Source organism: Blennius ocellaris (genome assembly GCF_963422515.1).
Source record: "Blennius ocellaris genome assembly, chromosome: 24".
In the NCBI taxonomy this organism is placed as follows: Eukaryota; Metazoa; Chordata; class Actinopteri; order Blenniiformes; family Blenniidae; genus Blennius; species Blennius ocellaris.
In genome coordinates this window covers 9,908,271-9,933,300 of record NC_137673.1, presented here as the reverse complement: position 1 = coordinate 9,933,300, position 25,030 = coordinate 9,908,271, and the positions used below count along the sequence as shown (strand labels likewise).

Sequence of the window (25,030 nt, the reverse complement as noted above, 5' to 3'; positions counted from 1 at the left end):
CCAGGAGCCACAAAAATGACTGTATTATTGTACATGTCTCTGTGTTATACTGCCCCCTACACACACACACACACACACACACACACACACACACACACACACACACACACACACACACACACACACACACACACACACTCTTTCACATGACCAAGCCTTTCCTCTCTGCTATTTGTGTTGTCACGCAGTCCTCTCACCTGCCCTACAGCATTGTCACACGCTCCCTTGCTCCACTTCCACTTGTTACATTTCTTAAAGGGGGTCACACACACTCATATTGAAAAGAGAATGAGCCGGTACTCAACTTTGATCAATTTTTACTAAATTAAACTCAAGTGACATGGTCATGAAATCATTGTAAGAAAGTTTTTGCTGGCGCACTTTCAGTTCAGTCGTAGTGTTCTCGTATTCCAGTTATCTTGTTATTTACATTTGTTAACCTTTTTACAAAACATAGATCCCAAACAAAACAGTGGTATCATTGTTTCATGCAGCCGGCTCCCAGCCGAGACACTTTTATTATTTAATTTTGTATTTTTGATCTGTTATAAAGGATCCAAGAGCCGCACACTGAAAGACCTCTGTGTATTATGTCTGTGTTTAGACTCAGGCTTCTTTTAGGTCCTCACATCACATGTTGGATGACCATGACATGTGCATCACTCACATGAAAACTCACTGAAACTGTAGAAAGGCATCAAAATGCTTTTCTACAGTTTCAGTGAGTTTGCGATAAAAAGTTGACAACAACGTCCAAGACATTGGGAATCCCGGCAATCGGGAGTAAACTGGAAGGTTGCCTTAGTTCTGACCCCTCAGTGCCTGAAAGCAACCACCACCACCACCTTCCCCACCTCCCCCCAAGTCAGTGACTTTGTCTTAATCCGATGGGCCCTCGGGAACAAAGAGTATCTCTTTCATAGCGGCCTCCATCAATCCTTCACCTCTAATTACCTGAGATTCAGACCTAATGAGACGAGCACAGAGACGATCATCAAGGCCGCCGCAGCTTAGTGGCGACTTAATAACCTCACGGCCAGGGCAGCGACCATATTATGTGTTTCTTAGCAGGTGGAGGTCTGATGGAGGTCAAATGAACTGAAACATCTCCAGGTTGGATTCAAACTGTTCGCCATTAAAAATGTACAATTTATGATGTGATTAGACATTTTAGGTTTTGGAGTTTATTATTTTAATTACACTTTTTTAAATAGATTTATTTAATAATTTTTTGTGATTCAGACAATTTTGATGTTTCATTTTTGTTCATTTTTGATAGCAATTTAAAAACTTTAAACAATATTTTTAGTTTCTTTTATGTTTTAGTAAACAATTCAAACACTTTTCTTTTGCCTCTTGTTTTTAGAGCAACTTAAAATCTTTTTCCCATCTTTTGGGGTTTTTGGAAGCAATTGAAAAACTTTTTTTTCATGTTGTCTTTTTTTTGCTGTTTTCTGTAAGCAATTTAAAGACTAAACATTTTTGTAGTTTTTATTTTTTGCGTTTCAGTAAACAATTTGAAAACATTTTTGCCACTTATCCATTTTTTATGTTTTTTAAGCAATTTTAAAACTTTTTGCAATGTTGTAGTCTTTTTTTATCCGCAATTTAAAATCTTTAGCAATTTTTGTAGGAGTTTTTTGTTTTTTGTAAGCAATTTTAAAACTTTTTTGCCATCCTGCACTTTTTTTTTGCAGATTTTTTCAGCATTTAAAAATATTTGGCATTTTCCCTATACAGGTCACATTCCCTACAGGTTTGGCATGCTCATAGCAGCTCTGAACTAGGGGTATATGTGGGTCCACATAAATTAAGATATTTTTTTTAATGGAGAGGGAGAAATATCGGTTGTTTAAAAAAAACCACAAAAAAAATCACGTGGAAATACAAATGGAAATTTTAATAGCCACAATACATCACATAATTCTGACAATATATTGTTGCTGATTTTACAAAGGATTTCCTTGTTTAATAATGATACCCGTTCTAGATTTGAAGTGTCAGTAACTTGAGTCTCATGGGAACCAAAGTGAGCTGCTGACTCTCACCCTTGTGTTGAAGAATCGGCTAGAAACTCCTCCACTCGTCTCTCTTCTACCTGCTCTTCACTCACACGTGTCAGAATGTGAAATGTGAAAATATTATATATTCTATAGTCACTACACATGTCTGGCAAAATGGCTCCATAGCGCCCTCTGCATTGTTTTCACATTTCTAACATCTAAAACACTTTAAACACGATTATGTTGAAGAAATTTGGTGGACATGTGCAGCACATCAAGCAGCACAAAAATGCCATTGACAACCATGCTCTTAAAGTCAACAGGAAGTCCGTCATTTTGTGTTATGCATGAAACACGTGAAACACAATCCTCCGAGGAGGTACGTCCTCAAGGCCTGAAATCTGGCCAGTACGTGAAACAGTCCTTCCTGATGAAAACAACAAAATGTAGACATAATCTCATTGGCCATGGCGCGTCAATAAATATATAATGATTCACCATGAAACAGGAAGTGGCTTGTAACTCATGCTAATGTCCTTTCACAGCCAAGGTGCTGCCTTGTGGCAGCAAGAAATTCTACTTTTTTGATGTATTATTGGTAGCCCGTTGCCCATGACATAGATCTTGACCCGTTCCTGATGAGTCATGAAGAAAATGGTGGCTTGTCATGAAACGACGTACACCATGGTGTATTATGGTATTTCAGCTTGGTTTAGGTATTTATTTATTGAGATATTAACAAAGAGTTAAAATAGTTAAAAAATCTTAAAAATCAGAGTGAAAACAGTGAACTTAAGATGAGGAAGAGTCTGATTGACTTATGTCAGTCGTTCACATAACGACTTGTTTCTTCAAATGTAAGCGTTTTTCAGGAATGGAGTCGTTTCACTCCCAGAGCTGCCGGACAGTGACGACACTGTGCGACTGCTGCCGCCGCTGCTCCTCGACTCCAACAGAGTGGAAACGCTTGAAGAGAGCCCGGACTGAGACTCAGATCCCGATACAGACCTCGACCCTTCGGACCGTGCTGACCTGTTGGTCCGTGCACTCTTGGATGAGCCCCCCGACTTGGACGAGCGTCTCGACTTTGAGGAGAGGGCCGTTACGTCAGAGCGTTGGGAGCGAGACGACAGCTCTGAGACGGAGGAGAGTTTTGTCTTGGAGGTGATCCCCGACACGGTGGAAAGAGCTGTGGTGGACTTGTTCTGTTCAGGGTCTGGCAGCGCTCCAATGTTGATGACCCTGAAGGACAGAAGACTTGTTTTCGGTTTCATTTTTTGGATTCAGAGGAACGTCCATCAATGGAGACTATTTGAAGCAAACGTTTGCAAGTTGGAGCCTCGTCCAGCGACATTCTAGGAGTTATCTTGAGAACAAAGGGGTAGTCTTTACACTCAAGAACCTGTGTGGCCAACGTTTGACACTATATTATCTATATTCCTTCAGTGTTTTGGGGGAGCTGTACGGTAAGTTCAGTTTGGCACGGTATGCTAAAGTAAGGTACAGGATGGTACGGTACATTAAGGTAAGGTACAAGATGGTACCTTAAGGCAAGGTATGGGATGTACGGTATGTTAAAGTAAGGTACGGGATGGTAAAGTATGTTAAGGTAAGGTACGGGATCGTATGGTACATTAAGGTAAGGTACGGGATGGTACAGTATGTTAAGGTAAGGTATGGGATGGTACGGTACGTTAAGGTAAGGTACGGGATGGTATGGTACGTTAAGGTGAGGTATGGGATGGTATGGTATGTTAAGGTAAAATACGGGATGGTATGGTCTGTTAAAGTAAGGTATGTATGGTACGGTAAAGTACAATATCCAATACGGGACAGTACGTTACGGTAAGGTATCTTGGAGAATGATCATGGACTCACGTAGTTTCGCCCCCGCAGAGCGGCTTGCACACCGACCACAGATAGAAGAAACCGCCGGTGGAGTGGAAGGCCGAGCCCACCCAACCCAGGAAGAGCGGTGTTCCCAGGTCGTACCTGTGAGTGACGCAGGTTGGAACTCATTCCTGCAGCAAGTAGCAGGAGTGACGCGTGTTTGTTTACTCACCTGAGCCCGTCGAAGTCGGGACTGAAGTATTCTACTGAGACGTACTGGGCATAAACTGCGTAGCCACACGTAGACAACAAACCTGCAACAAAACGACGTTACTCTGAAGGGTTGACTGCTATTGCAAGCGGAATAGCGAGACTTCCTGGTTTGGAGAGCGGACACTCACCACTGACGATGTGGCACCACCCCCCTGTGTAGATCTTCTTGTACTTGGACGGGTCTTTTCCCCCGATGAAGGTGCACTCCATCCCCAGCAGGCTGAGCACGAATCCCAGCATGCCCAGGGAAAGTGCCGCCATAAGCAGGCCGCGCACGATCTGGATGTGTCCTGCAGGGTGACGCCACAGCAGTTGCTTCAGGTTCAAACTTTGGATTAAAACTTCAGATTAAAACTTGATCTTGAGACTTAAACTTAAAACTTCAGCTTAAAAATGGATCTTAAAACTTCAGAATAAAACTTCACCTCAAAACTTCTGATAAAACTTCTGATTAAAACTTCAGCTTAAAAATAGATCTTAAAACTTTAGGTTAAACTTCAGGTTAAAACTTCAGATTAAAACTTTAGGTTAAAACTTCAGGTTAAAACTTCCGCTTGCAACTTAAGCTTAAAATGTAAGATTAAAGTTAAAGATTAAAACTTCAGGTTAAAACTTAATCTTAAAAAAAGTTAAAATTTCGCCTGAAAACGTCACCTTCAAATTTCACCTTAAAGCTTCATCTTAAAATTTCATCTTAAAACTTCAGTTTAAAACTTCATCTTAAGAGTCAGGCTTAAGACTTCAGCCTAAAGTGTAGTCTTAAGACTCAAGCTTAAAGCTTAATCTTACAACTACAGGTTGAAACTCCACCTTAAAACATCTGATTAAAACTTCAGGATAAAACTTCATCTTAAACTTTTAGCTTATAATATCAGTTTAAAGCTTCAGCTTGAAACTTCTGCTTCAAAAAAGTTTTTAAAACTTTCTTAAATTGCTTACAAAATAAAGCAACAAGGGGATTAGGTTGAGTGGACTTGGTCTGACCAGGACCAGGATGTGAGAACTTACGGGCCCAGTTCAGGTCTCGTGGACTCGGTCTGAACAGGACCAGGATGTGAGAACTTACCCTCCACGGACCAGAGCACGGGATAGTCGTAGCAGTTGCTGACGGCGGTGGAGTCGGTGAAGCAGGACCTCCACAGGCTGGACCAGTACCAGGCCACCTTGATGATGGACGAGCCCCCCATGCCCCCGATGGAGGTGATCTTCCAGCCCTCCATGGCCATGGTGCACGCCACGAAGATCCAGCCCAGCACAGTCATCAGGAAGCCCCAGATCTGGACCACGCGGATCCGCATCTCTGGGACGTGGAAGGTAGTGAGTCGGAGAATAATCCAGAACTGAACCTCTCCTGAGCGGAGGAAGAGGAGGACTGGACGTCTTTACTCTTCTACCTGCTCGCGAAAGAGTTCAGCTGCTTCCTCGGCATGAGGGCAAGAGTCAGCAAATCACGGCGGTTCCCATGAGACTCAAGTTACTGATGACTTCTTATCTGGATCCCACATCTGGACACATGAGCTCCATCAACCCCCACCCCCACCTCCGACCCGTACTATATTAAATTTAATCGATGAATCAATGACTTGGCATGAATGGACAGGCTTTAATCTGTTTAACACACCTAATTGAGCAAACAATCTGTCAGATGCGGAGGACGGACAGGTCATCCCGGCAAATTTCAAGCAAAACGGCCGAAATACTACAAATTCCGTCTTCCTTATGTCAGCCATCTTGGATTTCTTAGCCTGGCCGATGGCAAGTGCATACAGGGAGTGATTGTTTTTTGGGGGGGTTTTTGCAAACAAAAATTAAGATTATTGTTCGGTCATTGTTTTGGTAAGTGACGTTTTACACTGAAATGGACCTGCCACTATACTGCTTGTAAGTTCAGCTATTATGTAATCAGACAACTGTTTGACTGTCACATTTCCAGATTGACTGTTGTATAATATTGTCTTGTTTTCAGGTATTTATATTTGTATATATCATTGTTTAAATATTTTCAAAAATTGCATCAATTATGTACATATTTTATCGAGTATTTATTTTGTATACACCTCTGTATTGGTTCAGTTATGTAATTTTGAAGACATATTTTTCTTCATAACCTATTTGGTGTTTGGGTCATTCAATGTCAACTGGTCCTGCGATCTGTCCTCATGACCTCTGAAGATAAGAAAGTATAATTGCATATGAAAACCAGCAAAAAAAGGTTTTTGTAAATTGCTAATAAAAACAAAAAAACTACAAAAATACCACAAACATTTTTTTTTTAATTCTTCGGAAAAAAAAGACATTCAACTACAAAAATTGAGCCAAAAAGTTTTTAAATTGCTTACAAAAATTTGCAAAAACTACAAAAACAATAAAATATGGCGCCATGTTGTTGCCTCTTTTGTACGCAGTGGCGGACCGTCAGGGCCTTCAAGGCCTTCTCTGTAGGCCTTGGAAAAAGATCTGAATCACAGACGGATGTTAATTAGAGTTTGTCCTTGAATACTTATTAAATAATTCCAAAGATACAGGAACTTGGATTTGTTTTTTCATCCGTAAAGGTATTTATTCTGGCTACACGAGTATCTATCTGTGATGCAAATGATTTTTATACTGCATTTCTGCATGGTAACATGGTTTTTGTAGCCATAAAAAAAGTTATTGAGGGGTGGATTGACTCAGACCAGCAGTGAAGGCCTGGGTCTGAAATGCACAGCCCGCGACTGGTTGTACGTGAAATAATACGTGAGTACATTCATTCATTTCTTTTGTCATTCAGTCACATGCAAAGAAAAAAGGAAGAGATGGAAAACTGTTTTGATAGAAACTTTATTTGTATTTCATCTAATTTGTGTCCTGAAGTATGCAACTGGTAATGTGTGATTATGAGATGGCAATTTACTGGATGTTAAAATAAGATGAAGTGTAGTGAAACTCCTGAAGTGAATTGGAATTGGAAGTGATCAACATTTCATATGTTAATGAAATCATGTCACTCACATGTTTCACATTTTGTTATCATAATAACAATAAAACTGTGATACATTGTATCAGTGAGGTTTATCAATGTTAAAACATTCGTAAGCAAATATTTACAAGTTGTCTGGCTGGTGGAACACGATGCTAACGAGTTAGCTCTCTTTACCAGAATCAACAGATGTGTGGGGATCAAAGTGAACAGGAAATGTTACAAAGAACAAACATGGTCGATTGAATCGAAACGTTAACAGACTGAAGCGGTTCTTGGTCGTTGTGGTAGTGCCTTGGAGCCAGCATCAGTTTTGAGTCGGACACTTCCCGTGGTACATCAGACGAAACTGTCCCTGGGGAAGCTTCGCCCGGTTCTGGTTGTCATTGCCGTTCTGGTCGCCCGGCTCCTCTTGCCTTCGTAGAACAGCGGCGGGATCAGGGTCACTCTGGAAGTCGTGGCTGGTTGCATGTAGGTCCGTCGGGTGCGGGCGATGGTGTAAATCGCCGGTCTACGTGACCTGTTGGAGGAACTGAAGGAGTTGGAACAGACGTTAGAGAGGTGAGACTTTGCAGGAACGTGGAGGAAGAAAGAATTTTAAATTCACCTGGATGGGAGCCCATCTTTTCCTGTTATGTAGGTCAACACTGCCCCACCACCAATGAGCAGAAGGGAGCCTCCCCATCCAACGTAAACCCCCACGCCAATTTCAAATCTAAACAACAAAGACAATGTCTCCTGGGTTGCTTTCATTGATCCCCACTTCACTACTTTGAAAGGACTCACTTCAGTTCAATGAAATTTGGGTCCAAGAACTCCGTGATGGCTTTGCTGGCCCACCAGGAGTACGTGATCAAAGCACAGAATCCTACCAGGAAGTTCCACACTGTCAACAACAACGTCAAGTTTGAACAACATCAGAAGGTAGGAGGAGACTCACCTGAAGCCAGGTACGTCAAACCACCAGCAAACGTCACCCTGGCGTTGGCGATCTCTGAGCCGCCTATTTTGGTACATTTCATCCCGATCAAGGCGAGGACGCATCCAAAGAAGCCTGTGATGACAGCGCAGACCGCCAGCGCTCTGCAGGTGTGCAGGAAAACTGCAAAGTAACAGGTACAGCAAAAAAAGCAAAACACTTCATTAACAAAAGTACAACTCCAGGATATGGTTTGTTTCTTTAGCTAACAGTCAAAGATGGAGGTTTTAGGATTTAGTTGGATCCGTTTACTTTTTGGAAACGTTGTGGAAAAACCATAACTCCATCTGTTAAACCTCAATTTTATGGGGTGGTCGATTGTTCAATTTGTGGTCCAAGTGCACTCAAAGGAGATGCTATTTCCAGATTGGTTACCCCCTTTAATTATTATGAATAAATAACGACTTTATTAAAATTAATAATTTCTATTTGATACTTTTTTAAATTAATTTATTCATTTTAAGTAATTAATCAATTACTTTTGAAATTGTTCATGAGTAAATTACTTTCACTGATAATTTACATTTTTCATAAATTACTTACAGTTATTTATTACTTTCAGTAATCTATTACTTACAGTAAACAGAAATCCAACACTGTCTTGTTGTTTTTTTTTCTTTTCATTTTTTCTCCATTGTTTGTTCTAGAACGGACAAATCAACAAAATGAGTATTAAAAAAACTAACGCTAAATTTCAAAACAAAATACCTGCATAAAACCCTTTAACCGACACAACCATGTCTCCCCAAACCCCAACAAATCTACAATCCATGACTAATTCAGAGCCATTTCATAACTTTCTGAAGACTGCCTCACAATCTCCAAACTTAATGACGCAGAACCAGATCCAGCCTGTGACAACAAAACAGCAACAAGAACAACTCCGCTCAATGCAGATCCCTGGTTGATGCCTCAGACCACGCCCGCGTCCCAATAACCGTGCGACACATTTACCCCGTCAACATTTTCCACGTAACGATCTCCAAACCTCTTCAACCCAACATTGATGACATCAAAGGCTCCTCCACCCCAAACTTTTCCTGACCCTGGATTGACCTGCACATTTCACAATATCCAGACTTCTCCTTCTTAATGAGCCTTCAACATGAACCGCATCCGAACCACCAACTGCTTCACCTGAACCACATCAGAACCACCAAACTACTTCAATAGAACCACATCAGAACCACCAACTGCTTCACCTGAACCACATCATAACCACCAAACTATTTCACCTGAATCGCATCAGAACCACCAAACTACTTCAATAGAACCACATCAGAAGTACTGAACTACTTCACCTGAACTGCATCAGAACCACCAAACTACGTTACTTCAACTGCATCAGAACCACCAAACTACTTCACCAGAACCACATCAGAACCACCAAACTACATCCCCTGAACTGCATCGGAACCACCAATCTATTTCCTGACCCATGAACCTGAACATCTTGACAACCTCAACAAATTCATAACACTAGAACCACCAACCTACAACAATCAGTTGCAAGTACAAGATTTCTTGACCTCCCATCCCTAAATAAGTTGTCTTATCCACTTCCTGGAAATATAGCCCCACCAATACCTCGCCCCCCAGGAGCTTCATCATTCCATGACCGTTGGAAATGTGCCAGAATGCGAGTCTTTGTATCTTTCATTGTCTTACCGGGCAGCGCCAGCAGGGAAGGGTAGTCTTTACAGTCAGACACCCCGGTGCTGTCCGAGACACAGTCCCTCCACAGGTTGGAGAAGTAGAGGCCGGTGGTTTGCACGGTCTCGCTCATCGTGGACACGGTCCAGGACTCGGTGGGCAGCGTGGAGCACACCAGGATCCAGCCACAGAGACAGGACACGAAGCAGCTGATCTCCAGGTGCATGACCACGGTGCGGTGCTTCATGGTGAGCTCCGGTCCGGTCTGCAGGCTGGGAGGGAAAACTGTGGGGAAATAAGACGGAGCTACGACGTAGCTCTTCTTATCGTAAAGATGGCTTTGTTGGCTTAATCAATAATCAAAAATTGAAAGCTACCATATTTTCCACACTATAAGGTGCACTGGATTATAAGGCACACCTACATTGATTGACATAATTTACAACTTTGTTCATATATAAGGCACACCGCATTATAAGGCGCATGGAATAGACCATGGTCAGCAACCTTTATAGCTCAAAGACATTAGGTTACATTTTCCACTGATTCTAACACCCAGAGAAGTGCACACACTTTATTTTGATAGTCCTACCTGCAGCCTATGCCAGGAGGACACTACACACAAAACCTTCTTCACTGCTGGTTGACAACTTACAACTACCGGTAATAAACTAAACTACATGAACTAAGCAACAAAAACACAACACAACACAATTATTACCGACACCACAAACCAAATAGAACCCCCAATAATTGCATTTAAAACACCACAAACAGAAACTCCCATAATTCATTGCAGCTATCGGCTGCACTGAGGAGCTCAGGATGCAAGGCATGATGGGAGTTCATGTTTTGTGTTGTTGGAGGTTATTGTGGGTTGTTGTTGGGCTTGGTGTTGTGTTGATTGTGTTTATGTGTTTTTGTTCCCCAGTTTAGGGAGTCATTTTTTCATCTAGTTTATTTTGGTTTGTTAGAATGTTGGTGTGCAACCATGAGTGATGAAGGTGTTGTGTGGAGTCTCGTCCGCTCTGAAGATCCAGTTGCAAAGTTAGAGTTGTCAAAATAAAAGCTTCTGGTTGTTCAGTTGCCAAATAGCAGTCTTGAGTAGAGCAATTCTTCCATATATAAGGCGCACCGGGTTATAAGGTGCACTGGCAGCTTTTGAGGAAATTTGAGGTATTTAGGTGCCTTAGAGTGCGGAAAATACGGTAATTGTGCCTGTGTCTGACAAAATGCCTCCATAGCGCCCCCGACATTGTTGGTTTTATTTTGTTGTTTTTTTACATTTATAACATCAACTAACCATTTAACACATTTCAAGTACATTCGAGACCTTTCATAGGAATATGCAGCACGTCGAGCTGTATGAAAATGCGACTGACACCCATCCTCCAAACCCAACAGGAAGTCAGCCATCTTGGATCGTTTGTGAAGTTTTTGAAATGGTCTGGACCAATCACTGAGCAGTGCTTCTTCTTTACTTTCTCTCTGATTGTTTTTTTTTTTTTTTTTTGGGCGGCAGCCCCCCCCCCTAAATGCGCAGTTATTGTAAGTGGATCGAGTCCTGGACTATTTAAATGTGAAAGGCCCCTCAGATTCTTAGCCACAAGGTTATCAACAAGCACATTAAAACCATGCACTCACGTTTTGTTAAGTCATTGCTTTTCCCGCATCTGACTCACGTGGCTTGTTGTGCTTACTCCCTCTCAGTCTGTGTTGGCGTTGCACGCGTTTGCTGACATCAGTTCCTTCCCTGCAGAGTGGAACCTGTCAAACTGGTTCGCTATAAAATACCTCAATGACAGGACCAAAGCCTATAGAAATTGATGTATTATTGTTGGCCTGTTGCCCACGTTAGGTTCAGATGTGGTGACGATGACCTTGACACATTCATGATGAGTCACCAATAAAATGGCTTGTCATCAATAGACCTGTCTACGTTGTAAATACCTTTCTGGTAAACAATTTGAAAACATTTTTGCCCCTTATCCATTTTTTATGTTTTTTGAGCAATTTTAAAACTTTTTGCAATGTTGTAGTCTTTTTTTATCCGCAATTTAAAATCTTTAGCAATTTTTGTAGGAGTTTTTTGTTTTTTGTAAGCAATTTTAAAACTTTTTTGCCATCCTGCACTTTTTTTTTGCAGATTTTTTCAGCATTTAAAAAGATTTGGCATTTTCCCTATACTGCCCCCTACAGGTTTGGCATGCTCATAGCAGCTCTGAACTAGGGGTATATGTGGGTCCACATAAATTAAGATATTTTTTTTAATGGAGAGGGAGAAATATCGGTTGTTTAAAAAAAATCAAAAAAAAAAATCACGTGGAAATACAAATGGAAATTTTAATAGCCACAATACATCACATAATTCTGACAATATATTGTTGCTGATTTTACAAAGGATTTCCTTGTTTAATAATGATACCCGTTCTAGATTTGAAGTGTCAGTAACTTGAGTCTCATGGGAACCAAAGTGAGCTGCTGACTCTCACCCTTGTGTTGAAGAATCGGCTAGAAACTCCTCCACTCGTCTCTCTTCTACCTGCTCTTCACTCACACGTGTCAGAATGTGAAATGTGAAAATATTATATATTCTATAGTCACTACACATGTCTGGCAAAATGGCTCCATAGCGCCCTCTGCATTGTTTTCACATTTCTAACATCTAAAACACTTTAAACACGATTATGTTGAAGAAATTTGGTGGACATGTGCAGCACATCAAGCAGCACAAAAATGCCATTGACAACCATGCTCTTAAAGTCAACAGGAAGTCCGTCATTTTGTGTTATGCATGAAACACGTGAAACACAATCCTCCGAGGAGGTACGTCCTCAAGGCCTGAAATCTGGCCAGTACGTGAAACAGTCCTTCCTGATGAAAACAACAAAATGTAGACATAATCTCATTGGCCATGGCGCGTCAATAAATATATAATGATTCACCATGAAACAGGAAGTGGCTTGTAACTCATGCTAATGTCCTTTCACAGCCAAGGTGCTGCCTTGTGGCAGCAAGAAATTCTACTTTTTTGATGTATTATTGGTAGCCCGTTGCCCATGACATAGATCTTGACCCGTTCCTGATGAGTCATGAAGAAAATGGTGGCTTGTCATGAAACGACGTACACCATGGTGTATTATGGTATTTCAGCTTGGTTTAGGTATTTATTTATTGAGATATTAACAAAGAGTTAAAATAGTTAAAAAATCTTAAAAATCAGAGTGAAAACAGTGAACTTAAGATGAGGAAGAGTCTGATTGACTTATGTCAGTCGTTCACATAACGACTTGTTTCTTCAAATGTAAGCGTTTTTCAGGAATGGAGTCGTTTCACTCCCAGAGCTGCCGGACAGTGACGACACTGTGCGACTGCTGCCGCCGCTGCTCCTCGACTCCAACAGAGTGGAAACGCTTGAAGAGAGCCCGGACTGAGACTCAGATCCCGATACAGACCTCGACCCTTCGGACCGTGCTGACCTGTTGGTCCGTGCACTCTTGGATGAGCCCCCCGACTTGGACGAGCGTCTCGACTTTGAGGAGAGGGCCGTTACGTCAGAGCGTTGGGAGCGAGACGACAGCTCTGAGACGGAGGAGAGTTTTGTCTTGGAGGTGATCCCCGACACGGTGGAAAGAGCTGTGGTGGACTTGTTCTGTTCAGGGTCTGGCAGCGCTCCAATGTTGATGACCCTGAAGGACAGAAGACTTGTTTTCGGTTTCATTTTTTGGATTCAGAGGAACGTCCATCAATGGAGACTATTTGAAGCAAACGTTTGCAAGTTGGAGCCTCGTCCAGCGACATTCTAGGAGTTATCTTGAGAACAAAGGGGTAGTCTTTACACTCAAGAACCTGTGTGGCCAACGTTTGACACTATATTATCTATATTCCTTCAGTGTTTTGGGGGAGCTGTACGGTAAGTTCAGTTTGGCACGGTATGCTAAAGTAAGGTACAGGATGGTACGGTACATTAAGGTAAGGTACAAGATGGTACCTTAAGGCAAGGTATGGGATGTACGGTATGTTAAAGTAAGGTACGGGATGGTAAAGTATGTTAAGGTAAGGTACGGGATCGTATGGTACATTAAGGTAAGGTACGGGATGGTACAGTATGTTAAGGTAAGGTATGGGATGGTACGGTACGTTAAGGTAAGGTACGGGATGGTATGGTACGTTAAGGTGAGGTATGGGATGGTATGGTATGTTAAGGTAAAATACGGGATGGTATGGTCTGTTAAAGTAAGGTATGTATGGTACGGTAAAGTACAATATCCAATACGGGACAGTACGTTACGGTAAGGTATCTTGGAGAATGATCATGGACTCACGTAGTTTCGCCCCCGCAGAGCGGCTTGCACACCGACCACAGATAGAAGAAACCGCCGGTGGAGTGGAAGGCCGAGCCCACCCAACCCAGGAAGAGCGGTGTTCCCAGGTCGTACCTGTGAGTGACGCAGGTTGGAACTCATTCCTGCAGCAAGTAGCAGGAGTGACGCGTGTTTGTTTACACACCTGAGCCCGTCGAAGTCGGGACTGAAGTATTCTACTGAGACGTACTGGGCATAAACTGCGTAGCCACACGTAGACAACAAACCTGCAACAAAACGACGTTACTCTGAAGGGTTGACTGCTATTGCAAGCGGAATAGTGAGACTTCCTGGTTAGGAGAGCGGACACTCACCACTGACGATGTGGCACCACCCCCCTGTGTAGATCTTCTTGTACTTGGACGGGTCTTTTCCCCCGATGAAGGTGCACTCCATCCCCAGCAGGCTGAGCACGAATCCCAGCATGCCCAGGGAAAGTGCCGCCATAAGCAGGCCTCGCACGATCTGGATGTGTCCTGCAGGGTGACGCCACAGCAGTTGCTTCAGGTTCAAACTTTGGATTAAAACTTCAGATTAAAACTTGATCTTGAGACTTAAACTTAAAACTTCAGCTTAAAAATGGATCTTAAAACTTCAGAATAAAACTTCACCTCAAAACTTCTGATAAAACTTCTGATTAAAACTTCAGCTTAAAAATAGATCTTAAAACTTTAGGTTAAACTTCAGGTTAAAACTTCAGATTAAAACTTTAGGTTAAAACTTCAGGTTAAAACTTCCGCTTGCAACTTAAGCTTAAAATGTAAGATTAAAGTTAAAGATTAAAACTTCAGGTTAAAACTTAATCTTAAAAAAAGTTAAAATTTCGCCTGAAAACGTCACCTTCAAATTTCACCTTAAAACTTCATCTTAAAATTTCATCTTAAAACTTCAGTTTAAAACTTCATCTTAAGAGTCAGGCTTAAGACTTCAGCCTAAAGTGTAGTCTTAAGACTCAAGCTTAAAGCTTAATCTTACAACTACAGGTTGAAACTCCACCTTAAAACATCTGATTAAAACTTCAGGATAAAACTTCATCTTAAACTTTTAGCTTATAATATCAGTTTAAAGCTTCAGCTTGAAACTTCTGCTTCAAAAAAGTTTTTAAAACTTTCTTAAATTGCTTACAAAATAAAGCAACAAGGGGATTAGGTTGAGTGGACTTGGTCTGAACAGGACCAGGATGTGAGAACTTACGGGCCCAGTTCAGGTCTCGTGGACTCGGTCTGAACAGGACCAGGATGTGAGAACTTACCCTCCACGGACCAGAGCACGGGGTAGTCGTAGCAGTTGCTGACGGCGGTGGAGTCGGTGAAGCAGGACCTCCACAGGCTGGACCAGTACCAGGCCACCTTGATGATGGACGAGCCCCCCATGCCCCCGATGGAGGTGATCTTCCAGCCCTCCATGGCCATGGTGCACGCCACGAAGATCCAGCCCAGCACAGTCATCAGGAAGCCCCAGATCTGGACCACGCGGATCCGCATCTCTGGGACGTGGAAGGTAGTGAGTCGGAGAATAATCCAGAACTGAACCTCTCCTGAGCGGAGGAAGAGGAGGACTGGACGTCTTTACTCTTCTACCTGCTCGCGAAAGAGTTCAGCTGCTTCCTCGGCATGAGGGCAAGAGTCAGCAAATCACGGCGGTTCCCATGAGACTCAAGTTACTGATGACTTCTTATCTGGATCCCACATCTGGACACATGAGCTCCATCAACCCCCACCCCCACCTCCGACCCGTGCTATATTAAATTTAATCGATGAATCGATGACTTGGCATGAATGGACAGGCTTTAATCTGTTTAACACACCTAATTGAGCAAACAATCTGTCAGATGCGGAGGACGGACAGGTCATCCCGGCAAATTTCAAGCAAAACGGCCGAAATACTACAAATTCCGTCTTCCTTATGTCAGCCATCTTGGATTTCTTAGCCTGGCCGATGGCAAGTGCATACAGGGAGTGATTGTTTTTTGGGGGGGTTTTTGCAAACAAAAATTAAGATTATTGTTCGGTCATTGTTTTGGTAAGTGACGTTTTACACTGAAATGGACCTGCCACTATACTGCTTGTAAGTTCAGCTATTATGTAATCAGACAACTGTTTGACTGTCACATTTCCAGATTGACTGTTGTATAATATTGTCTTGTTTTCAGGTATTTATATTTGTATATATCATTGTTTAAATATTTTCAAAAATTGCATCAATTATGTACATATTTTATCGAGTATTTATTTTGTATACACCTCTGTATTGGTTCAGTTATGTAATTTTGAAGACATATTTTTCTTCATAACCTATTTGGTGTTTGGGTCATTCAATGTCAACTGGTCCTGCGATCTGTCCTCATGACCTCTGAAGATAAGAAAGTATAATTGCATATGAAAACCAGCAAAAAAAGGTTTTTGTAAATTGCTAATAAAAACAAAAAAACTACAAAAATACCACAAACATTTTTTTTTTAATTCTTCGGAAAAAAAAGACATTCAACTACAAAAATTGAGCCAAAAAGTTTTTAAATTGCTTACAAAAATTTGCAAAAACTACAAAAACAATAAAATATGGCGCCATGTTGTTGCCTCTTTTGTACGCAGTGGCGGACCGTCAGGGCCTTCAAGGCCTTCTCTGTAGGCCTTGGAAAAAGATCTGAATCACAGACGGATGTTAATTAGAGTTTGTCCTTGAATACTTATTAAATAATTCCAAAGATACAGGAACTTGGATTTGTTTTTTCATCCGTAAAGGTATTTATTCTGGCTACACGAGTATCTATCTGTGATGCAAATGATTTTTATACTGCATTTCTGCATGGTAACATGGTTTTTGTAGCCATAAAAAAAGTTATTGAGGGGTGGATTGACTCAGACCAGCAGTGAAGGCCTGGGTCTGAAATGCACAGCCCGCGACTGGTTGTACGTGAAATAATACGTGAGTACATTCATTCATTTCTTTTGTCATTCAGTCACATGCAAAGAAAAAAGGAAGAGATGGAAAACTGTTTTGATAGAAACTTTATTTGTATTTCATCTAATTTGTGTCCTGAAGTATGCAACTGGTAATGTGTGATTATGAGATGGCAATTTACTGGATGTTAAAATAAGATGAAGTGTAGTGAAACTCCTGAAGTGAATTGGAATTGGAAGTGATCAACATTTCATATGTTAATGAAATCATGTCACTCAGTCTTTTCACATTTTGTTATCATAATAACAATAAAACTGTGATACATTGTATCAGTGAGGTTTATCAATGTTAAAACATTCGTAAGCAAATATTTACAAGTTGTCTGGCTGGTGGAACACGATGCTAACGAGTTAGCTCTCTTTACCAGAATCAACAGATGTGTGGGGATCAAAGTGAACAGGAAATGTTACAAAGAACAAACATGGTCGATTGAATCGAAACGTTAACAGACTGAAGCGGTTCTTGGTCGTTGTGGTAGTGCCTTGGAGCCAGCATCAGTTTTGAGTCGGACACTTCCCGTGGTACATCAGACGAAACTGTCCCTGGGGAAGCTTCGCCCGGTTCTGGTTGTCATTGCCGTTCTGGTCGCCCGGCTCCTCTTGCCTTCGTAGAACAGCGGCGGGATCAGGGTCACTCTGGAAGTCGTGGCTGGTTGCATGTAGGTCCGTCGGGTGCGGGCGATGGTGTAAATCGCCGGTCTACGTGACCTGTTGGAGGAACTGAAGGAGTTGGAACAGACGTTAGAGAGGTGAGACTTTGCAGGAACGTGGAGGAAGAAAGAATTTTAAATTCACCTGGATGGGAGCCCATCTTTTCCTGTTATGTAGGTCAACACCGCCCCACCACCAATGAGCAGAAGGGAGCCTCCCCATCCAACGTAAACCCCCACGCCAATTTCAAATCTAAACAACAAAGACAATGTCTCCTGGGTTGCTTTCATTGATCCCCACTTCACTACTTTGAAAGGACTCACTTCAGTTCAATGAAATTTGGGTCCAAGAACTCCGTGATGGCTTTGCTGGCCCACCAGGAGTACGTGATCAAAGCACAGAATCCTACCAGGAAGTTCCACACTGTCAACAACAACGTCAAGTTTGAACAACATCAGAAGGTAGGAGGAGACTCACCTGAAGCCAGGTAGGTCAAACCACCAGCAAACGTCACCCTGGCGTTGGCGATCTCTGAGCCGCCTATTTTGGTACATTTCATCCCGATCAGGGCGAGGACGCATCCAAAGAAGCCTGTGATGACAGCGCAGACCGCCAGCGCTCTGCAGGTGTGCAGGAAAACTGCAAAGTAACAGGTACAGCAAAAAAAGCAAAACACTTCATTAACAAAAGTACAACTCCAGGATATGGTTTGTTTCTTTAGCTAACAGTCAAAGATGGAGGTTTTAGGATTTAGTTGGATCCGTTTACTTTTTGGAAACGTTGTGGAAAAACCATAACTCCATATGTTAAACCTCAATTTTATGGGGTGGTCGATTGTTCAATTTGTGGTCCAAGTGCACTCAAAGGAGATGCTATTTCCAGATTGGTTACCCCCTTTAATTATTATGAATAAATAACGACTTTATTCAAATTAATAATTTCTATTTGATAATTTTTTAATTTATTTATTCATTTTAAGTATATAATCAATTACTTTTGAAATTGTTCATGAGTAAATTACTTTCACTGATAATTTACATTTTTCATAAATTACTTACAGTTATTTATTACTAGAAATCCAACACTGTCTTGTTTTTTTTTTTCTTTTCATTTTTTCTCCATTGTTTGTTCTAGTACGGACAAATCAACAAAATGAGTATTAAAAAAACTAACGCTAAATTTCAAAACAAAATACCTGCATAAAACCCTTTAACCGACACAACCATGTCTCCCCAAACCCCAACAAATCTACAATCCATGACTAATTCAGAGCCATTTCATAACTTTCTGAAGACTGCCTCACAATCTCCAAACTTAATGACGCAGAACCAGATCTAGCCTGTGACAACAAAACAGCAACAAGAACAACTCCGCTCAATGCAGATCCCTGGTTGATGCCTCAGACCACGCCCACGTCCCAATAACCGTGCGACACATTTACCCCGTCAACATTTTCCACGTAATGATCTCCAAACCTCTTCAACCCAACATTGATGACATCAAAGGCTCCTCCACCCCAAACTTTTCCTGACCCTGGATTGACCTGCACATTTCACAATATCCAGACTTCTCCTTCTTAATGAGCCTTCAACATGAACCGCATCCGAACCACCAACTGCTTCACCTGAACCACATCAGAACCACCAAACTACTTCAATAGAACCACATCAGAACCACCAACTGCTTCACCTGAACCACATCATAACCACCAAACTATTTCACCTGAATCGCATCAGAACCACCAAACTACTTCAATAGAACCACATCAGAAGTACTGAACTACTTCACCTGAACTGCATCAGAACCACCAAACTACGTTACTTCAACTGCATCAGAACCACCAAACTACTTCACCAGAACCACATCAGAACCACCAAACTACATCCCCCTGAACTGCATCGGAACCACCAATCTGGGTCAGGACCCATGAACCTGAACATCTTGACAACCTCAACAAATTCATAACACTAGAACCACCAACCTACAACAATCAGTTGCAAGTACAAGATTTCTTGACCTCCCATCCCTAAATAAGTTGTCTTATCCACTTCCTGGAAATATAGCCCCACCAATACCTCGCCCCCCAGGACCTTCATCATTCCATGACCGTTGGAAATGTGCCAGAATGCGAGTCTTTGTATCTTTCATTGTCTTACCGGGCAGCGCCAGCAGGGAAGGGTAGTCTTTACAGTCAGACACCCCGGTGCTGTCCGAGACACAGTCCCTCCACAGGTTGGAGAAGTAGAGGCCGGTGGTTTGCACGGTCTCGCTCATCGTGGACACGGTCCAGGACTCGGTGGGCAGCGTGGAGCACACCAGGATCCAGCCACAGAGACAGGACACGAAGCAGCTGATCTCCAGGTGCATGACCACGGTGCGGTGCTTCATGGTGAGCTCCGGTCCGGTCTGCAGGCTGGGAGGGAAAACTGTGGGGAAATAAGACGGAGCTACGACGTAGCTCTTCTTATCGTAAAGATGGCTTTGTCCAGTCAGCAGCCCTCATTAAGGTCCGAGCTCTGAAAAGGCCGTGGAATAAAGGGAATTATGGTTTCACTTTCACTTCTTTCAAAGCTGAAGCTGCTGCATTTTTGACGGCTTAAACAATAATCAAAAATTGAAAGCTACCGTATTTTCCACACTATAAGGTGCACCGGATTATAAGGCGCACCTACATTGATTGACATAATTTACAACTTTGTTCATATATAAGGCGCACCGCATTATAAGGCGCACGGAATAGACCAGAGGTCAGCAACCTATTTTAGCTCAAAGCTACTAGGTTACATTTTCCACTGATTCTAACACCCAGAGAGGTGCACACGCTTTATTTTGATAGTCCTACCTGCAGCCTATGCCAGGACGACACTACACACAAAACCTTCTTCACTATTGGTTGACAACTTACAACTACCGGTAATAAACTAAACTACATGAACTAAGCAACAAAAACACAACACAACACAATTATTACCGACACCACAAACCAAATAGAACCCCCAATAATTGCATTTAAAACACCACAAACAGAAACTCCCATAATTCATTGCAGCTATCGGCTGCACTGAGGAGCTCAGGATGCAAGGCATGATGGGGATTCATGTTTTGTGTTGTTGGAGGTTATTGTGGGTTGTTGTTGGGCTTGGTGTTGTGTTGATTGTGTTTATGTGTTTTTGTTCCCCAGTTTAGGGAGTAATTATTTCATCTAGTTTATTTTGGTTTGTTAGAATGTTGGTGTGCAACCATGAGTGATGAAGGTGTTGTGTGGAGTGTCGTCCGCTCTGAAGATCCGGTTGAGAAGTTAGAGTTGTCAAAATAAAAGCTTCTGGTTGTTCAGCTGTCAAATAGCAGTCAGGAGTAGAGCAATTCTTCCATATATAAGGCGCACCGGGTTATAAGGCGCACTGGCAGCTTTTGAGAAAATTTGAGGTATTTAGGTGCCTTAGAGTGCGGAAAATACGGTAATTGTGCCTGTGTCTGACAAAATGCCTCCATAGCGCCCCCGACATTGTTGGGTTTTTTTTGTTGTTTTTTTACATTTATAACATCAACTAACCATTTAACACATTTCAAGTACATTCGAGACCTTTCATAGGAATATGCAGCACGTCGAGCTGTATGAAAATGCGACTGACACCCATCCTCCAAACCCAACAGGAAGTCAGCCATCTTGGATCGTTTGTGAAGTTTTTGATATGGTCTGGACCAATCACTGAGCAGTGCTTCTTTACTTTCTCTCTGATTGTTTTTTTTTTTTTTTTTGGGCGGCAGCCCCCCCCTAAATGCGCAGTTATTGTAAGTGGATCGAGTCCTGGACTATTTAAATGTGAAAGGCCCCTCAGATTCTTAGCCACAAGGTTATCAACAAGCACATTGAAACCATGCACTCACGTTTTGTTAAGTCATTGCTTTTCCCGCATCTGACTCACGTGGCTTGTTGTGCTTACTCCCTCTCAGTCTGTGTTGGCATTGCACGTGTTTGCTGACATCAGTTCCTTCCCTGCAGACTGGAACCTGTCAAACTGGTTCGCTATAAAATACCTCAATGACAGGACCAAAGCCAATAGAAATTGATGTATTATTGTTGGCCTGTTGCCCACATTAGGTTCAGATGTGGTGACGATGACCTTGACACATTCATGATGAGTCACCAATAAAATGGCTGGTCATCAATAGACCTGTCTACGTTGTAAATACCTTTCTGAAGGAAATTCCTCCTTACACTCATACAAATATGCATTTCCAGCATTCAAACTCCCGAACGTTCCAGAGGCATTGTGACCACAAGATGCACATTGTACCCTCGATCTCCATTTGCAACTGGAGAAACGATCAACGATGAGTTTCATCCCATTTCAGACTATTCTCGTAGCTTTAAAGGTCCCATATGCAAAATTCACTTTCTAATGGTTTTCCGACAGTAATTTGTGTCCCCATATGAGGAAATGACACTCCAGAAGTGAAGAAAGTCTGCCATCTCTTTCTCTGGCTTGTTTAATTGTTTCTAAAGTGTGCGCTCCAACGAGCGAATCAGAAAGCAAACCATTGGTGTCATCACCAAAGTTTATTGACCTTATTCCGGAAGTTTGCGTGGGCGGCGCCATGCGCGTAATCACACTTCCGGTTTAGCCCCGCACTACTTGATTTGCAATATGAGTCTGTTTAATTGTTTCCAATTTAAAGCACAGTCACAAGTCAGCAAGATTACATTGCTGTGGTAAGACATCATGGAGGAGAAGTAGGCCAATGTAGGCTTTGTTTATTTGTTTATTTGTACATTAAAATTCCTCCTGAGCTCCTCAGTGCATGTGTGGTCTCTTCCCATGTCGTTCTCTCCATGTTTCTGTGACAGGCAGTGAAAGACAAGTCATTAGCAGAGTCAGAAAAACAAAGTTTTACAAATGGAAATATAATATAACAGACTATTGGTGCAAGAGAAAGTATAATAAGAGATAAAGTAGCTGTACTTTAGTTTTTACATTCATGCTTTACTGTTCTCAGTTTTAGAATAGACTAGACTACATTATCACCATCAAATGTCTGGGCCTAAGGTGATGGTAGTGAGCATTAACTCAAATCTAACCCTGCTACTCCATTGGCCTTTTTGTATTAATCTGCTATTTCATATTGATTTTGTTGTGTCTGCTAATAGCAAATAGCTTTATGGTTATTTCTGTTCCTGCAGCAGCTAAATATTTCCCGACATGGGAATCGCTGCATATCTTTACAAAGCATGTTTTGGGTAGTTTTTAGTCGCTGGATTTGTTTAACAGATGCCTTAATTTCCTAAGCAAGACGCGGCTTAAGAATCGCTAGACCAGCTGGAAGCTAACTAGTTAGCAACGTTAGCCTGTCGTCTTGTAAACACTGCCAACTCCGCGCTGCGGCACTATAATGACATCATTTAGCACTGGACACACTGTGATTTAGACTGTAGTCTGTAATAAAGTCAGCTCTATATGGAATATTGTGTTTCCACACTGAAGAATCCTCCAGATTGTTGCTCTTTGCTCTCCTCAGTGAAGAGGAGCTCCGTACTGAGCACACAGAAGGGAGGTCATCTGACGGCAAACGGGCTCTATAAACACCTCAAAGTTGTTTTCAAACTATCAACACAAGCAATGCATCATTTACTCGTTGGTGTACATGATCATAGCACATTTGGCGCAAAATAACCTACCTTGTGTGATATTTTAGATGCAAGTCTTCCCAGTAGTTCTCCGTTGAAACGAACGCGATTTCGCTGGAACAGGAAGTGCGTTTCAAACAGAAGTGTGGTACAGAAGTAAAAGTGGGCGGGGCGGAATAAGGTCAATAGCCAAACCCAATCCAGATAGACCCTCCATTTGGCCCGCCCACAATCAGCATGGTCAGTGCTGCTTTTTTTCACATTACTATAGCTGCAGGTGTTTCCCTTCAGCGTAGAACGATACCAGCGAAGATACGAGCAAAATGACGCTGGATTCGCTGCAAAACCTTGAATAAAGCCAATGTGGGAGCTGTAAGTAAAATCTACTGATTTATATGCCATTATATTACTTTTCGAAGCACCAGGCTGGTTAGTATGCAACAGTTGATCCCACTTTTTTTTTTGTTAATTGTGAGGTTGGCTTTGCAGAGTCTGAGGTCTGTATATGGGCTTGATAATTGTGAGCTGATTTTTTTTAATTTATTTATTTATATGATTAAATGGAGGTTCAGAATATTCTCCTGACTGCTACTAATTATGATCATTAGTAGAGGATAACTAAATTATCTGATCTCAGTGTGGCATGCACATAGATAAGTGCAGAGTCACTCAGGCTGGTCTGAATAGTCATTTATTTGCTGTTAAAACAGCACATTTCTTTGTAAAGAAACTATTCAGTGCAGCTGATGAACATATTCAGACACACAATATGTTTCACTAACATTCTAAAGCTTCCTGCTGCAGCAGCAGAGTCACACCTTCTTCAGGTGCTTCTCCTTCTGGGTCACATTCTGGTTTACATTGATTTGGTTGAACTGAGTTTCTCCATAATGTTGTGACAGATATAATGTAAACAATGGCACATGGCATAAGGAGAGGAAGTACTTCCTCCTCTTCCCAAGGTGGGCATGTGGGCAGAGCCAGTCCAGCTCCTTGAAAATCAGCAGATTCTGAATGAAGCTAATGCTTAAATATTCAACTGGCTGAAAATCAAGGACAAGCTGGATTTGTGGCAAAAAGCTTTGTATAGAATGTTTTTGGAAAAAATAAAAACCATGTGAAAGTGTTGAAAAGTTGTGTGACATGACTCCTTTCAGACTCTTTTTTTGAGAAAGTCTGGCTTTTTGGGGTGCTGAATCGGTTGTTTACATTTTCGCTTCAGTTGCCGCGACGCCATCTTAGATATCCCAGAAACCCTTGTGGCAGGTTTCCCAAGATGACGTCAGTTGGCGAAACATAAACACAGTTTGATGGCTCCAAATCCCTGTTTGTTGTCAAACACATTGACTTTGATGTGATCGATGTGGGTTGGAAATGAGTGGAAACGAGTGGTGATGGTCTTGTTTTGGTGTTTTGATTTATTCTCAGTGCAGAAGTGAGACCTTTTATGGGAAGTCGATTTGAAAGATTTTTTTTTTATGGTTTAAAATTCCTCATATTCAATGTGTTCAAACTAGTTTCTGATCCAAGTGTCGGCATGCTGTCGCTTTGAACACAGCAAATAAAAGTCACCTGTTGACTGTAAACAAGCGTCTGTGTGCTTCTTCAGAGTTTCGCCACAAACTCAAACTCGGCAGGAAGGAAACCTGGAAGCCAAACTGTGGCGTCTGTTGTCTTGAATGACCGGTGGAAGCCTTCTTGTCATCTGCGGATCGTGCAGGTGGAGAAG

At 41.9% G+C, this 25,030-nt stretch overlaps 4 protein-coding genes across 4 annotated transcripts; all 4 read right to left on the bottom strand.

Annotated features, from left to right (window-relative positions):
• Positions 1-2,854: 2,854 nt before the first annotated feature.
• On the bottom strand, positions 2,855-5,404 carry LOC308147477 (claudin-10-like; the record flags this gene model as incomplete). The annotated part of the gene is made up of 5 exons (XM_080519622.1): positions 2,855-3,245; positions 3,882-3,995; positions 4,066-4,147; positions 4,235-4,396; positions 5,173-5,404. 5 exons carry the CDS (start codon positions 5,402-5,404, stop codon positions 2,855-2,857), a joined length of 981 nt encoding a protein of 326 aa, XP_080375748.1.
• Positions 5,405-7,211: 1,807 nt separating this feature from the next.
• Positions 7,212-9,947, bottom strand: LOC308147381 (claudin-10-like; the record flags this gene model as incomplete). The annotated part of the gene is made up of 5 exons (XM_080519505.1): positions 7,212-7,600; positions 7,676-7,783; positions 7,855-7,936; positions 8,009-8,170; positions 9,716-9,947. The coding sequence occupies 5 exons, from the start codon at positions 9,945-9,947 to the stop codon at positions 7,408-7,410; spliced, it is 777 nt and encodes a 258-aa protein (XP_080375631.1). The 3' UTR covers positions 7,212-7,407.
• A 3,051-nt stretch (positions 9,948-12,998) lies between these two features.
• Positions 12,999-15,548, bottom strand: LOC308147476 (claudin-10-like; the record flags this gene model as incomplete). Its single annotated transcript, XM_080519621.1, has 5 exons — positions 12,999-13,389; positions 14,026-14,139; positions 14,210-14,291; positions 14,379-14,540; positions 15,317-15,548. 5 exons carry the CDS (start codon positions 15,546-15,548, stop codon positions 12,999-13,001), a joined length of 981 nt encoding a protein of 326 aa, XP_080375747.1.
• A 1,807-nt stretch (positions 15,549-17,355) lies between these two features.
• Positions 17,356-20,063, bottom strand: LOC308147643 (claudin-10-like; the record flags this gene model as incomplete). Its single annotated transcript, XM_080519923.1, has 5 exons — positions 17,356-17,744; positions 17,820-17,927; positions 17,999-18,080; positions 18,153-18,314; positions 19,832-20,063. 5 exons carry the CDS (start codon positions 20,061-20,063, stop codon positions 17,552-17,554), a joined length of 777 nt encoding a protein of 258 aa, XP_080376049.1. The 3' UTR covers positions 17,356-17,551.
• Between the last annotated feature and the right edge of the window lie 4,967 nt (positions 20,064-25,030).